Source organism: Sardina pilchardus, chromosome 4, assembly GCF_963854185.1.
Source record: "Sardina pilchardus chromosome 4, fSarPil1.1, whole genome shotgun sequence".
NCBI lineage: Eukaryota > Metazoa > Chordata > Actinopteri > Clupeiformes > Clupeidae > Sardina > Sardina pilchardus.
Genome location: NC_084997.1, coordinates 36,326,437 through 36,340,261, shown reverse-complemented (window position 1 = coordinate 36,340,261; position 13,825 = coordinate 36,326,437). Strand labels below are relative to the sequence as shown.

General features: G+C 40.9%; 1 protein-coding gene across 3 annotated transcripts in view; it reads left to right on the top strand.

Annotated features, from left to right (window-relative positions):
* LOC134079174 (titin-like) overlaps positions 1 to 13,825 on the top strand; it is a 39,380-nt gene that overhangs the window by 11,065 nt on the left and 14,490 nt on the right. For all 3 annotated transcript variants that reach the window (XM_062535364.1, XM_062535366.1, XM_062535365.1), the window contains exons 4-10: positions 2,936 to 3,060; positions 11,058 to 11,342; positions 11,647 to 11,931; positions 12,033 to 12,317; positions 12,485 to 12,769; positions 12,932 to 13,210; positions 13,334 to 13,618. In XM_062535364.1, the coding sequence (XP_062391348.1) occupies positions 2,994 to 3,060; positions 11,058 to 11,342; positions 11,647 to 11,931; positions 12,033 to 12,317; positions 12,485 to 12,769; positions 12,932 to 13,210; positions 13,334 to 13,618 (1,771 nt within the window). In that variant the 5' untranslated portion in view covers positions 2,936 to 2,993. The remainder of the gene's footprint in view (positions 1 to 2,935; positions 3,061 to 11,057; positions 11,343 to 11,646; positions 11,932 to 12,032; positions 12,318 to 12,484; positions 12,770 to 12,931; positions 13,211 to 13,333; positions 13,619 to 13,825) is intronic.

Here is a 13,825-nt window from a genome sequence, read left to right as displayed (position 1 = left end):
TGTGTGTGTGTTTGTGTCTACATGTGAGTGTGTGTGTGTGTGTGTGTGTGTGTACTTGTGTGTGTTTGTGAGAGTGTGTGTGTGTGTGTGTGTGTGTGTGTGTGTGTGTGTGTGTGTGTGTGTGTGTGTGTGTGTGTGAGTGTGTGTGTGTGTGTGTACACAATGTATGTGTATGTGCGTTTTTGTGTGTGTGTGTGTGTGTGTGTGTGTGTGTGTGTGTGCATGTGTATGCATTTACATGTACAACTGTGCATGTGTGTGTGTACGTGTACATGCGTGTGTGGGGCGGATTCAGTCTAATGAGTGTGGTGGTGTACTGCTGGTAGCTGAGGAGATAAAAGATGAGAGATGAAAGCTGTCCTTTACTGCCTCGTGATCCCACACACATGTCACACCTCTGCCATGTCTCACACTGGGCGTGAGTGTGAAAAAGCCCCTGTGTGTGTGTGTGTGTGTGTGTGTGTGTGTGTGTGTGTATCGAAGTGGGCGTGGGTGTGTGTGTGTGTGTGTGTGTGTGTGTCGAAGTGGGCGTGGGTGTGAAGAAGTCCATGTGTGTATGGCAGAGGCTGTGAGGTTATATTTAGACACACAGCTATGCTGTGAAAAACACGGGCCATAATGACTGGGCTTTTTATCTCAGACGCCACTGCACGGCCTCAACACACACGTCTGAAAGTCCCCGTGATTTATAATGTCCGTTTAGGCTATATAGTGTGCCCAATGTGTACATGCAAATCATGCATACATTTTACATAGCTGCATCTAAAGCATTGTTGTAGTAATGTATAAGACAGGATATCATATGTATTGTTTAGGTTAAGATTCTGCATATTCATCAATGTTAGCATATAGTGCAATAAAGGCACCGAAGATAGCTGTTGCATAAGTTGGTGAGTGAGCACTGTTAGTCCATACATACATGTGCTAAAAATAAAAACAACAACAATTTTGAAAAACATCCAACACACAGCTCTACTTAAAACCCTTTCTAATGGAATTATGTTTACTGACATTAAAAGCTTGCAATGAACAGGTACTTTCCATTATGATTTCTTCTGTATAATTGTGCAAGAAAAAGTTGTATTTATTTTGTTAATCTTTTGACCTAATGTTAGATGACTTCAACAACATGTTTCTGCTAGTTACAGTTAGGGGGTGAGTTTCCAGAGGCATGGAAGGTTGTGTGTGTGTGTGTGTGTGTGTGTGTGTGTGTGTGTGTGTGTGTGTGTGTGTGTGTGTGTGTGTGTGTGTGTGTGTGTGTGTGTGTGTGTGTGTGTGTGTGTGTGTGTGTGTGTGTGTGTGTGTGTGTGTGTGTGTGTGTGTGTGTGTGTGTGTGTGGTAAAGTGGAACATTTAACAAAATCTCTCTCCCTCTCTCTCACACTCTGTCAATGAAACGTCTACAAAAGTTCAGCAAACAACTTGTAGTAAAATATCCAAGAACAAGTTCCATGACACCCCAGAAATAAGCCTTCATTAGTTTGAACTTAGTGGTGACATTTTCTTGATTGTGCATGGAAAGCCAACACACATGAAATCAGCTCTCTGATAAACAGACATATTTTTGAATGAAAACCTCTCATGTAGTCGTCTACGATATGCCGATGCCTTCACCTATAGCGCCTCAGTTGCCCTGAGTAATTCAACACCCATGTCATGTGCACGTTGTCCCCTCCTGACATTGGTCCAATGTACAAAGTGAACAGCAAAAACAGATTTTGTACCTGAAAAATGATCGTCTCTCTGACAGAAATGGCAGGGGCCCAAAATAAACAGTTCCTGCTCTGACTGACAGTCACCATGTGCCACATAGCAGAAGGGGTGCAACTGATAGGCCGATCACTGACACCCTTTAAAAGACACCCGGGGCCAGCTGGCACTGGGCTCTCAGGGGTGGGCCTGGATCAGTCAACAAAGGTGGTTGCCTGGGGCGCAAAATGCCAGAGGGGCACCAGGGAGGAGATGGTCATTTCTTTCCATAAGTGCGCCCTCTCACAGACACTATAGATTAGGCTGGCCCTTGGGCCCAGCTGCTGAGAACGGTCTATATTTCCCCTCCACAGACGATTTTAGGCGTAGTGTAGCCGTCTAGCCTTTCTGCCTGCGGTGCCCATTACCCCTGAACCATATGGAGGGGCTTGCTTGCTTGCTCAGCATCTCACACACTTGGAGTCAGTACAAGGGCATGTTGCTGCACAGCCCTGGAGAGCTGCAGAACAGTAGCCTGTAACTGACCAAGGGCCTGAATTCCACTGTCCCCTCACCACTAACTCAACACTCAGGCATCCACCATAAATTAGGCCCTGGAGCCGTTGGCAATGGTCAGTAATCCAACAGCTGATTTTGGCAGATGTTGCCCAGGGCCTGTACTGTATGTCCTGGATGTTAAGTAGCCTACAGGGAGCCAACATTCAGAGTGCTTACATATCCACCTTTCATCATCCTCGCCGCAATCTGGAACGCACCCAGAGACTGCACATTAGCGTTGGACAGAGACCGACGTTAGGAGATATAGCTTAATGAAGCTGCAGCAGCAAGGCCTCAGGCAAAGAATAATACAATAATATAAAGTCTTAAAAAATCTATGTCTCATGGCAAAGTGAATGTACATGTAAATGTCAAGTCCTAATTTCTGATAAAAAAAAATAGGCAGCTGTGCACAGTCTATCTCTAAAATCGGTAATGTTCTGATGAATGAATCTTTAATTTAAACTTTAGTGATGAATAAATGGAAGACCACGCCTTCACATCAGTATCATATATTGACACTGTTTCTCCTTCACTGCCAGGTCATTTTCTACATCACCTCTTCTCCTCACCATGCTCTTCTGTTTCATATCATTTCCCCATCAACATAGCGACTCTGGATTACTGTGTGTGTTCATCCCTTCCCCAGGGCCCAGGTCATTTACTTACATTCTCCTCTTCCTCCACAGAACAGTGCCACCTGTTTTTAGATCCTGAGAAGAACCGTGTGAATCCTCGCCTGCAGTCATGAAGCCTAAGAGTGCAGATATCGGTGATCTTGCCATCCAACATGACGGCGGCCTCAGCAAGCCTGGTAAATCAAGCGTCTATTTATTTGTGTGTTGCGAGCTGCCATGCTTGCCTTGATGCAGGTATTGAATAGCTATGTAGGTAGCTGTCTTGCCATGATACAGGTATTGAATAGTTATGTAGGCAGCTGTCTTGCCATGATGCAGGTATTGAATAGCTATGTAGGCAGCTGTCTTGCCATGATGCAGGTATTGAATAGTTATGTAGGCAGCTGTCTTTGTGCTATAACATGTGTTATATGTGCTTTGCAATAATGTCATTGTCACACTGTCTCAGAGATTTACTTGAATGGATTTACTCTGCATTGGAGTCATTTAATGAACATGGAGGGACTTTTACATCAATGATTATATGAAACAAATGTATTGTTCTACACTCTGATCGTTTGTAGAACTCTTTCCATTTACTGTACGTCTAGTACCAGGCCTGATTATATGGTCATTTTAAGGACAATTAATATGCAACCTATCTCAAAAACCGTATACTGCCATCTCAGACAATTCCCAATATGTATTCAATATTCAACAAAAAGAATGAGCCTTCTCTTAAAATTGTAAGACTACTCCAAACAAAATCTGAAAAGCTGAGATTTGTGAGAACGTTCGACTATATGTAGCTCTTGTTATTCAGTGTCCTGAAGGTATTTAGGGTAATCATCACAGGAATGACCCTACAATGTCCTTTTGGATAGTTGTAACAAGTAATATGAAAGGGCTTTATGTCAGTTATTAGCTGTTAGCTAATTAGCTGGTTTCATTCTCATTGAGCTCAATGCAATTCAAACCAGCTAATTAGCTAACAGCTAATAACTGACATAAAGCATGCCATTCTATTAGTATGGTGAAGGGTATAGGGAGTTATTCTAATGCCAAAAGCCAAGGGGACTTTATCAGGGTGCATAGTGTCCTGGATCCATGAAATAACTGGCCTTTAAAAATAAAAATAAAAATCCTCTATGGGAATTTAGCATGGGCGTTCAAATATTTATGACCCCTGTATTTTAAGGAAAACATTTATTTATTTACAATATATTATTCATTCACAAAAATTTAAAATTGATGTCCTTAAAGATTGAATATTTCCTCATTCTTTCATTTAAGGCATTAACATCAATGTCTAAAAGATGATTTTATATTTAACTTTAAGCATGTGTTCCAATACTTTTGGAGGGCACTGTATTTGCCTCATTCTTACTGTAGTGTAAATTGACAGAATTACATATAGGGAGCAGCATGCCTGTTCCTAGTGGTCTACATACATGTACATGAATGGACAGACAAAACAGCTGGATTTAGCATGAAGAGATTCATTTTTTTGCACATACATCTTTCAGGTTTGGTAGTGTATTATAAAAGTGAAATGGGGTAAATAATTAACAAAGTGTTAAGCACGGGCACGGTAAACCCTTGCATATCAGCACCTCAAATGAGCATGTCAGACATCATCACACTTGAGAGTAAGAGGTGCTGTGGCCATTAGTTGAACCGTAGAATAAAATAGAAACAACTTCAGTGTTTTAGACTTTGTTAAGTGAGGTGAAGTGGTTCTCCAGGCGAACTTCAAATAAACAGGAATCATTGCACAGATGCACGTGATGCTGATAGCCCAGAATGCTCTTGTGTGGTTTTGCTCCAATGGACGTACATTTTGGGCTTGGCATACTTTTTGTGTAGCTGTCTATAGTGTTAAACGTCTAATGACTGATAGGATGGCATTGGCAAACAGAAAGACAGACAGATAAATAGATAAACAGAGTCTATAGTTTCATCATTTTTAGCGCAGCATGAAACCAACACCTTTAATCGTGTTGCTTTAAAGGTGTTGTTGAACTGAGTGTGCATGGAACATATGGTATGGAAATCTACTTCTTCATGGAACCAAAAGTGTGCCTACTGAGCAGCTGCGGTGTTATATTTTAAGGTGGGCAACTCAACCAGATATTGTGCCAGCAAGACATTAATAAATACATAAATGATATATAAATAAATACATCAGATTTTTCAAATAATGTTTTTCATTCAACGTTTTTCTAAAACAAAGATACAACATGCTTTACATATACAAAATAATAAACAGAACTAAAATTAAATGTCTACACACAATACAAATTGGACCATAACAACATTAGCAAGAATTTATATTTTTAAAATCATTTATGATGCGCAATTCAACCAGATATACTGTACATGCCTGAATGTATGTGGGTCATTTCAGAATCAAAATAATAAACAGAACAAAAATTAAATCTACAAACAGTAAAAATAAGACAATATAACAATATGGTTCTAAAATTACCCACATACATTTTGTATGTTTTTGTCATGCATGACTGAGTGCTTCTTTGTTACATCTTTTGAAATCAATTCCATTCAAAGTATCTTGTTTTTGGGTGCCACAAACATTCCATTCCTCCTTTCTAACCCATTGAAACCCACCGAAGGCCTTTAATGCTCTTAAACTGGCTGTAACTCAAGTTACTTTTTTCAATTTTTTGATTGGAGAAATCTAATGGGTGTCTAAGAATGTGGTTAGAGGTTTCGAGGGAATGGCTTTATCTTTGGATCAAAGGAGAAAGTCTGATTCTCAGAGATGGAGACAACTGCAACACATCCTTTAAGAACAAGATGGTCACCCAAAGTCTACGAGACTCACTGGCCCACCTTTTGGTTTCCACAGAACTGGCTCTTTATGCAAAATGAGTAAAGGACCTTTTTGCTTAAAAGGGAGAACATTTCACTCTTGACCGGACCTTTATATGATGTCCACACATATGATTGCAAGCAGATACCCTTCCAATGGCAGTGCATACTTCACATGAATCTCACATATTTGACCCAATCATTGTTGATTGCAATAATATTTTTCTTTTTCATTGCTTTTTTTCCATCTTAAGAAATTCCAAGATATTCTTGAACTAAGAGTACTTTTGAATGACTTCAATCATACAGTACTCGGCGTTTGCTGCAAATTTATTGTCTTGCTTACTGTACTCCCACAATGCTCTCTGAAAACTCTGCACAACCTTTGTCTTCTTGTGGACAGGAAATGGAGGACTTGAGACATGATGTGTGCATAGTGTGCTTTTGCTGATGTGTTGACGTCCTGTACACCCTTGCTTTGTGTTTCATGCTCACGTGCACGCATACAAGCCTGCGCCACCCTGTGCCACCCTGCGCTATGTATCCGTGTCTAGATACTTGTGTGCCAGGGAAGCCAGTCTAGCTAGAACCAGACTCTGTGAGATCACTGCCATACCTTATTGGTTATCACTCTTTTTAGAACCTGAAGGCTGTGCCAAGGGACAGGATAAAATGCAGCCTGCTTGTTTCTTGATGAAGATGGGGGACCTTTCAATTCCAATTCACGATAAACTCCGACTGGAGTGCAGATTCTCAGGATCTCTTCAGCCGTTTGTGACTTGGTACAAAGATGGCAAGCAGCTCTATGGGTCATACAGATACAACAGGACAGTTACTGACAACACCTGCATCTTGGAATGTCTTCACGAGTGCGACAATGAGACTCCTGGAAAGTACTCCTGTGAAATTAGCAATGCCTATGGCACCGACATCTGTCATGCTCAAGTCAGCATAGACACAGGTTGGTGCACAATCAGTCAAAAGCCTAGTCACTGCTTTTCACTATCTCTAGTTTTACAGCTATTCTTACTACAGCCATTTACCGGCTTTATTTGAGGTCCCTTTTACAGCTAAATTCAGTATTACATGTAGTGGATAATTTATTGTGAATATTATGTTGACTAAAAGGGAATAAGTCACAGAATTGATGTTAAATGGATAACAAAAAAGTTTATTTATCTATTTATGAAATTCCCTCCCTGACAATATGTAATTAATGTAATTATACTAATGCAAATAATGTAACGGAAGTATTGTAATCCAAATATTGTTCCTCTTAGAACCTGCCCATTTTGTGACAAAACTGAAGGACATCACCATCCCCTTGAGTCAGAAATTGCGACTTGAGTGCACCTTTAAAGGAGCTCCAAAAATGTCTGTAACTTGGTACAAAAATGGACATCAAATCAATGCCTCACACACATATGACACCAAGTTCACGCGGAGCTTTTGTGCCTTGGAGTGTCCTCATGAGTACACAGACACCTCTGGAGTGTATACCTGTGTGGTCAGCAATGCTTATGGGACTGACGTCTGCTATGCTAATGTCAAAGTGCTAACAGGTCAGTCTACATTCAGTCTTGCATTGCCAGAATGTTCCAGGGAGCATTTGGAGCATCATGGGGGCATTTTTGGAAACATTGAGAATGTTTGAGCATCTCTCTGGAAAAGGCATGGCGGTCATGATCACTGGCACTCACTGATGCATGGGGCTCAGACTGCAATCTCTGTGGCCATTTTTGTGGAAGAAAAGCGATATCTGGAGTCAACACAAACATTTCAATTCCGCTTTCAACATCTTAACCAAAGGATTGCAACCTAATAAATGGAATCACCACTTATTAGAAAAATAACAGCATGGAAACATGCATGGATGAGGCTTTCGATGAATTGCATGCCCTATTGCAGGGGATCTCAAGCATTTGCAATACCACCGCCCCAATCTCAAAAATGTCATACAGTGCAGACCCATGTATGCTGAACATATGGATGGGTTTCCGATGTGCCAAGTTCTGATTTGCGACTGAGGTGCAAACAAGTTTCCTTGTACTGTGCTGTTTTATGATAAAGGCATCAGTCAGAGTAGTTACGTTCCTGTGAGTGCCAAAAGCCCATGCTTCTGAAATGAAAAGATATTTTTTGTTGGTTGTGGTCGATCTGTTATGACTGTATGTGTTAGTATCTTGACTTTTGGTTTTCAAGTGCAGGTGGGAAGACAGCAATTATCAGCTCTGGTTATTGTGCATTCTGAAACCATCCCAATATTCCTTGTTGATTTTGTTGATTGCTGAGAGAAGTAGGAGCTGATGGATTAATATTGTTTTACTTTTTTCAATTAACAAAGCAAAACAAAGATATTTTTCCCTCTAAAGGCAGCAACCAACACATATTAACACCCAGCAACATGGAAGTACACAGAAGTCTCAAATAGTCTCAGCACTCTCAAATTAGGCACCTTAGGGACATGAATTAATATTGACTGGCACTGAATTCTTGCTGTAATAATCAAATGTACTAGACTGACTTAGCCAGACTCAGTTGTATGCAGAATTTGAGTCTGGTGCTGCACCGCTGGGACATAATGATGCGGTCTGTTTCAACTGGGGACAAATGCCTCTGCACACAATTGGATAGACCTGATGACCAATCAGATCAACAGAATATGTGAAGCCTGTCCTGTTGTGAATTTGTCAACAAAATCTGTGGTACTGAGCATACATACATGTCTTGTAGGTCAATAGTTGAGTGGTACATCAATCATCTTATGATTCTAAAGTTCATAGTCTATGTCCCCATCTTCCTGCGCTGTATCCTGTCCTAATATGTACAGCATTTTTACAAATAGAGTTGCAGCAAAATTATGGGTGATGTGTGAAAAACAAATGAGTTCATAACAAATAAATATACTAATATATTTCCGGTAAAGCTTTAACTATGTTGTAACGGCACCTTCTGTTATATTCTGCTCCTCATGTCTTCACTCAGACACTGATTGCATAGTGCAACACCTAACCAGGTCCGTGTAGGCCCACCCAATTTGGAGCTCGCAGGCCAAATAAGGCCTGCCATCGATATTTTTTAGATCGGGCGGTAGGGGTGCTATTGAGCTTCTGCAGGCCTGGAGTGGCTAATCGGGAGCTTCGGGAGGATCCCTGGTGGGCTATTCATGTTTAGGGCCGGTCTGAATATCGTGAGCTTAAATATATTGTTATTTTGCTGCGCCCTGGTGGCACTTCCACAGCCAGGGCAGACGCTGCCTCTTACTCGCAGTTTCCCAAATATTAACAACGTAGCACTCACAAAACTGTTTGGAAGTTGCAGCCAAGTCTATATTTGCAATAATTTACGGGAGTAAATGAGTGGCCCTTTCTCCAGTGGCACGGCCTTCAGTGAGCAAGTAGCCCTGTTGAGAAAAACTAGAGGAGCGTTCAAATCTGGCAGAGCCACAGGAGAAGAAAGTGCACATTTAAAGGGCTTGTCACTCTTATATGGTAGCCTAGAAGCTATTGTGCCTAGCTCGAGTGGTATAGACCTACGTTATGTGCAGAAATAAAATGGCCTTGGAATTGGTGAGTGTCATTTTTTTGTGATGTACTCTACTTTAATGACCCCCCTTCCCCCCTCCACTCCAGCCCTGAGCTTCTGTCAGCGCAGTTGTGATGATGACAAGAGTGAGGAAGGCTGAGGAGAAGCTAGTCAGGGGCATCTGCAGGAATGAATGCCATGCACACCTATCTAGTTCTGTTCTAGTTTCAAATTGTGTAACATTAGCAAGCATGCATTCAGTATAATGCAGCTGTAATGCTAGCATTTTGATAAGCACAACAAATTTGCCCATCTGAAATAACTCCTCTAGCTTGGCTGCCTCCATCCTTTCTGTTTTATTGTTTACAAAAAAACGTTTCATATCTATGATGGTCTTGAAGTCTTGAATATCACTACCCCAGAGCCATATAGGGCACTGACTACCCAACCCCATCTGAGAAGCTCCAACCCCTAGGTTAGGTGCTTCCTGTCAGAGATCCAGCAAAAAACATCCAAACGTTTTTTACGTCCCTGACGCACTGACCACTATCATCCATATACACCAAATAGCCCACAGACCAGCATATCATCCATATACACCAAATAGTCCTCTGCTTTTAACACCTATATCATCAAATCATCCATATACACCTTAAAGTCCACTGACCAACACCTATATCAACCATAAACACCATCATCCCTTTACACCAAATTGCCCACTAGCACCTATATCATCCATATAGTGCACTGACCAACACCTGGATCATCCATACACATTATGTAGTCCACTGACTAACACCTATATCATCCATTTACACCACATAGTTTATGAACACCTATATTATCCATATAGTGCACTGAACAACACCTGTATCGTCCATACACACCATATAGTCCACTGACTTTCAAAAGAAACAGCATCACTCCAAAGTCCAACTGGTTTATAACGGGCCCTAATTTGAATGATGTGTCAAGTCTTACAGTAAATGTAATGTTTCAAACACACAAACCACAAAATGATCTCATTGTTGCAATACATACAAGTTAGAAATATCAGACTTGAGACTTTAATCCTGATACAAATTAGAGCATTTGACAATATCCATGCACCCCTGAAAAAAATATGTTTGTTAATAATAACTCTAACAAAACAAAATATACTAATGGCGTTGTTACTCCTCTCAAATTACTCTTGCTGAGTTTGTGTCAAAGAGTGACATGCAATATGTGTCTTTCCAAGGGCCCTCCATTTGGAAAAATTGGCCCATATAATATAATTGGTTGGCCCTGGAGGGTCACATAGTTCAACAGTAACACTTTGTCTTACATGGATGGCAATGTAACATTTCAAGGCATGTCCAACTACCTCAAAGCTTTCTCACAGGTCTTGCTCCCCTAAGTGATTGAATCCCCCCCCCACCCAATTCCCATTGATTAGGCAAAATGTTCTGTGATGTGCTGCATAAATGCGTGTCTTTGCCCTTAAAAACAATACTGCAATTCCATTATGTTGTAGCCACATTGTGTATGAATTGTATATTCATTGTGTGAGTTTAAATAAGACAGTGTGTTGACCACTCCTGTGTAAGCGCAGTTACTGATAGCCCAGACGAGTCTGATCAGCTTGTGCTTTAATCAGAATGAGGAATGAGGAAGTGAAATGCGTTCCCATGCACCCATCTATTAACCTGATAACTGCAGACATTAGTTTCAAAATCAGTGGTTAATTGCCAAGAAATTACAGTATCTATCTTTCTACTTTAAAATATGATATCAAGCTCAAATGATCATCAGTCCAGTAACTGCTTTGGATTCTTTTTCACCTTATCTTTCACAGAGCCAGCTCGTTTTGTGAAAAAGCTGAAGGACCACACCATCCCAATGAGCAAGAAATTAACACTGGAATGTGCATTTACTGGAAGCCCAAAAATGTTTGTGACCTGGTACAAGAATGGGAAGCAGCTGTACGCCTCTTACAGATACAACACTAAAGTCAAAAACAACAAGTGCATCCTGGAATGCCTGCATCCCTGTAACCAGGAGACATCTGCAATTTACTCTTGTGAAGTTAGCAATCCATATGGAATAGATATTTGCCATGCCCAGATTGTTGCTGTTCCAGGTGTGTACACTATCTTCTTTGAATAACTGAAGTTGAGTATCCTCATGTTCAAACAGTTATTTAATGAAGATACACTTTGGTTAACCTAAGATGCGATTCCGTCATTGCCTCTTTAAGATAAGATAAGAAACATTATTGTCCATTCAGTTGACCTACAATGGTAATTAAAAACTCTAAATATGAAATATCTACATAGTTTGTCAGCCATTACTATTTTTCCATGATATATAGGTCTGGATCAGTGGAAAGTTAAGCTCTGGGTGTTCAGTAAATTCTTAATTGCTTTCAATTTGTTTCCTCTCAGAACCTCCTCAGTTTGTCACTAAGCTGAAGGATATGTCCGTTTCAACGGCCAAGAAACTCAGACTCGAGTGCACCTTCACAGGAGCCCAGAAGATGTTTGTCACATGGTACAAGGATGGTAAACAGGTGTACGCTTCCTACAGACATAACACAAAGCTCACTAAGAAATCCTGCATCCTGGAATGCCTTCATGAGAGCAACGCAGAAACTACAGGAAGATACTCCTGTGAAATCAGTAACAAGTATGGAACAGATGTATGCTATGCTCAGATCACTGCAGTGGCAGGTCAGTAACTGAAAACTGTCCTTCCTTCTTCAATGCTTGAGTTGCAGATTCACTCATGTAGTAGAAACATGAATTTGGTTTTAATTACCACCCTCTCTCAGACCCAGCTCATTTTGTGAAGAAGCTGAAGGACGTCTCCATCCCAATGAGCCAGAAACTCAGACTGGAGTGCACTTTCGCTGGCGCCCCCAAGATGTTCGTCACCTGGTACAAGAATGACAAGCAGCTCTACGCTTCCTACAGATACAACACCAAGGTGATCGGAAACACCTGCATCTTGGAGTGCCTGCACGAGTGCAACAAGGACACCACTGCAAAATACTCCTGTGAAGTATCAAACAAGTTTGGATCAGACAGGTGTCACGCCGAGGTCAACACAGTGACAGGTGTGTACGCCTAGACCCTACAGAACATTGACTCTGTCTTAGTAATGCATGCTAAACACCACTTTGTCTCAGTGAGAAAAATATTAAAATATTTGTTTTCATTTATTAAGTGTAATTTATAGCTTTCTGTTGCATTTTAAATCATAAACATTTCAAAATCTCTTCAGATTCTCCTCGCTTTGTGAAGAAGCTTTCCAACATGCAGGTCTATATTGGAAAGAAAATGACCCTGGAATGTACGTTTACTGGAGCCCCCAAAATATTTGTCACTTGGTATAAGAATGGCAAGCAACTCTATGCGTCTTACCGACACAACACAAAACTCATCGGCAATAAGTGTATTGTGGAGTGCCTTCATGGGAGCAGCAGAGACACTGCGGGAAGATACTCATGTGAAATAAGCAATTCTCATGGATCAACCATCTGCCATGCTGATATCACTGTGGGAACAGGTTTGTACAGCGAATTGTACAAAGAATATTTGAATCTTATATAAAGTAATTTTATTATACTGGAGTAGTTTGATGTGTGGCTAAATTCTGAAACGATGTGAAAGTAAAGATTAGTATGTTTTAAATATCAGTGAATAAAGAGCATTGTATTTTTCCTCTCAGATACTCCACACTTCATGAAGAAATTGGTGGACAAGACCCTTCCACTGAACAAAATGTTGAAGCTGGAATGTACCTTCACGGCAGCCCAGAAAGTATCTGTGACTTGGTATAAAAATGGCAAGCAGCTCTCTGATGGATACAACACCAAAGTCTCCAACAATTACTGTATGTTGGAAGGCCTCCATAAACCAAGTAAAGAAACTACTGGAAAATACTCCTGTGAAATTAGCAACGGCTATGGAACAGCGATCTGTCATGCCCAGATCACTGCAGACCCAGGTTTGTTCAGCTGAAGGTCTATGAAGTGTTACAGTTTATAGAGTTAACCTTTGAACAAATCATGTATAGTTCCATTCCTGAGCCGTAACAGTGAGATCATATCCATTTAATCTTCTTTTTCAGAGTCAGCTCGCTTCGTGAAGAAGCTTCAGAACCTCCTAATCCCAATGAGCCAGAAACTCAAACTGGAGTGCACGTTCTCTGGAGCCCCCGATATGTCTGCCACTTGGTACAAAGATGGTGAAGAGCTCAAGACCTCAGACAAATACAAAACAAAGATCTCTGATAACTCTTGTATATTGGAAAGCTTACACGAATGCAAGAAGGAGATGGCTGGAAGGTACTCCTGTAAAATCTCCAATCAATATGGGACAGCTCTCTGTCATGCTCAAGTGAGCCCCATTGCAGGTAGGAATACTGCGATGGAGGATATTGGTTGTATTTAACTTGAGAGGTTCTAAGCCTTGTGCAGGCAATCCTACTGGACTTCCACAAAACATCTGTTGTTTCTGCACAGCTTACTACTGAAGATGTTCAGGACAATACTCAATTTGTCATCAGTAATTTCCTGAAGAGCTTCAGTAGTAAGCTGTGCAGAAACAACAGATGTTTTGT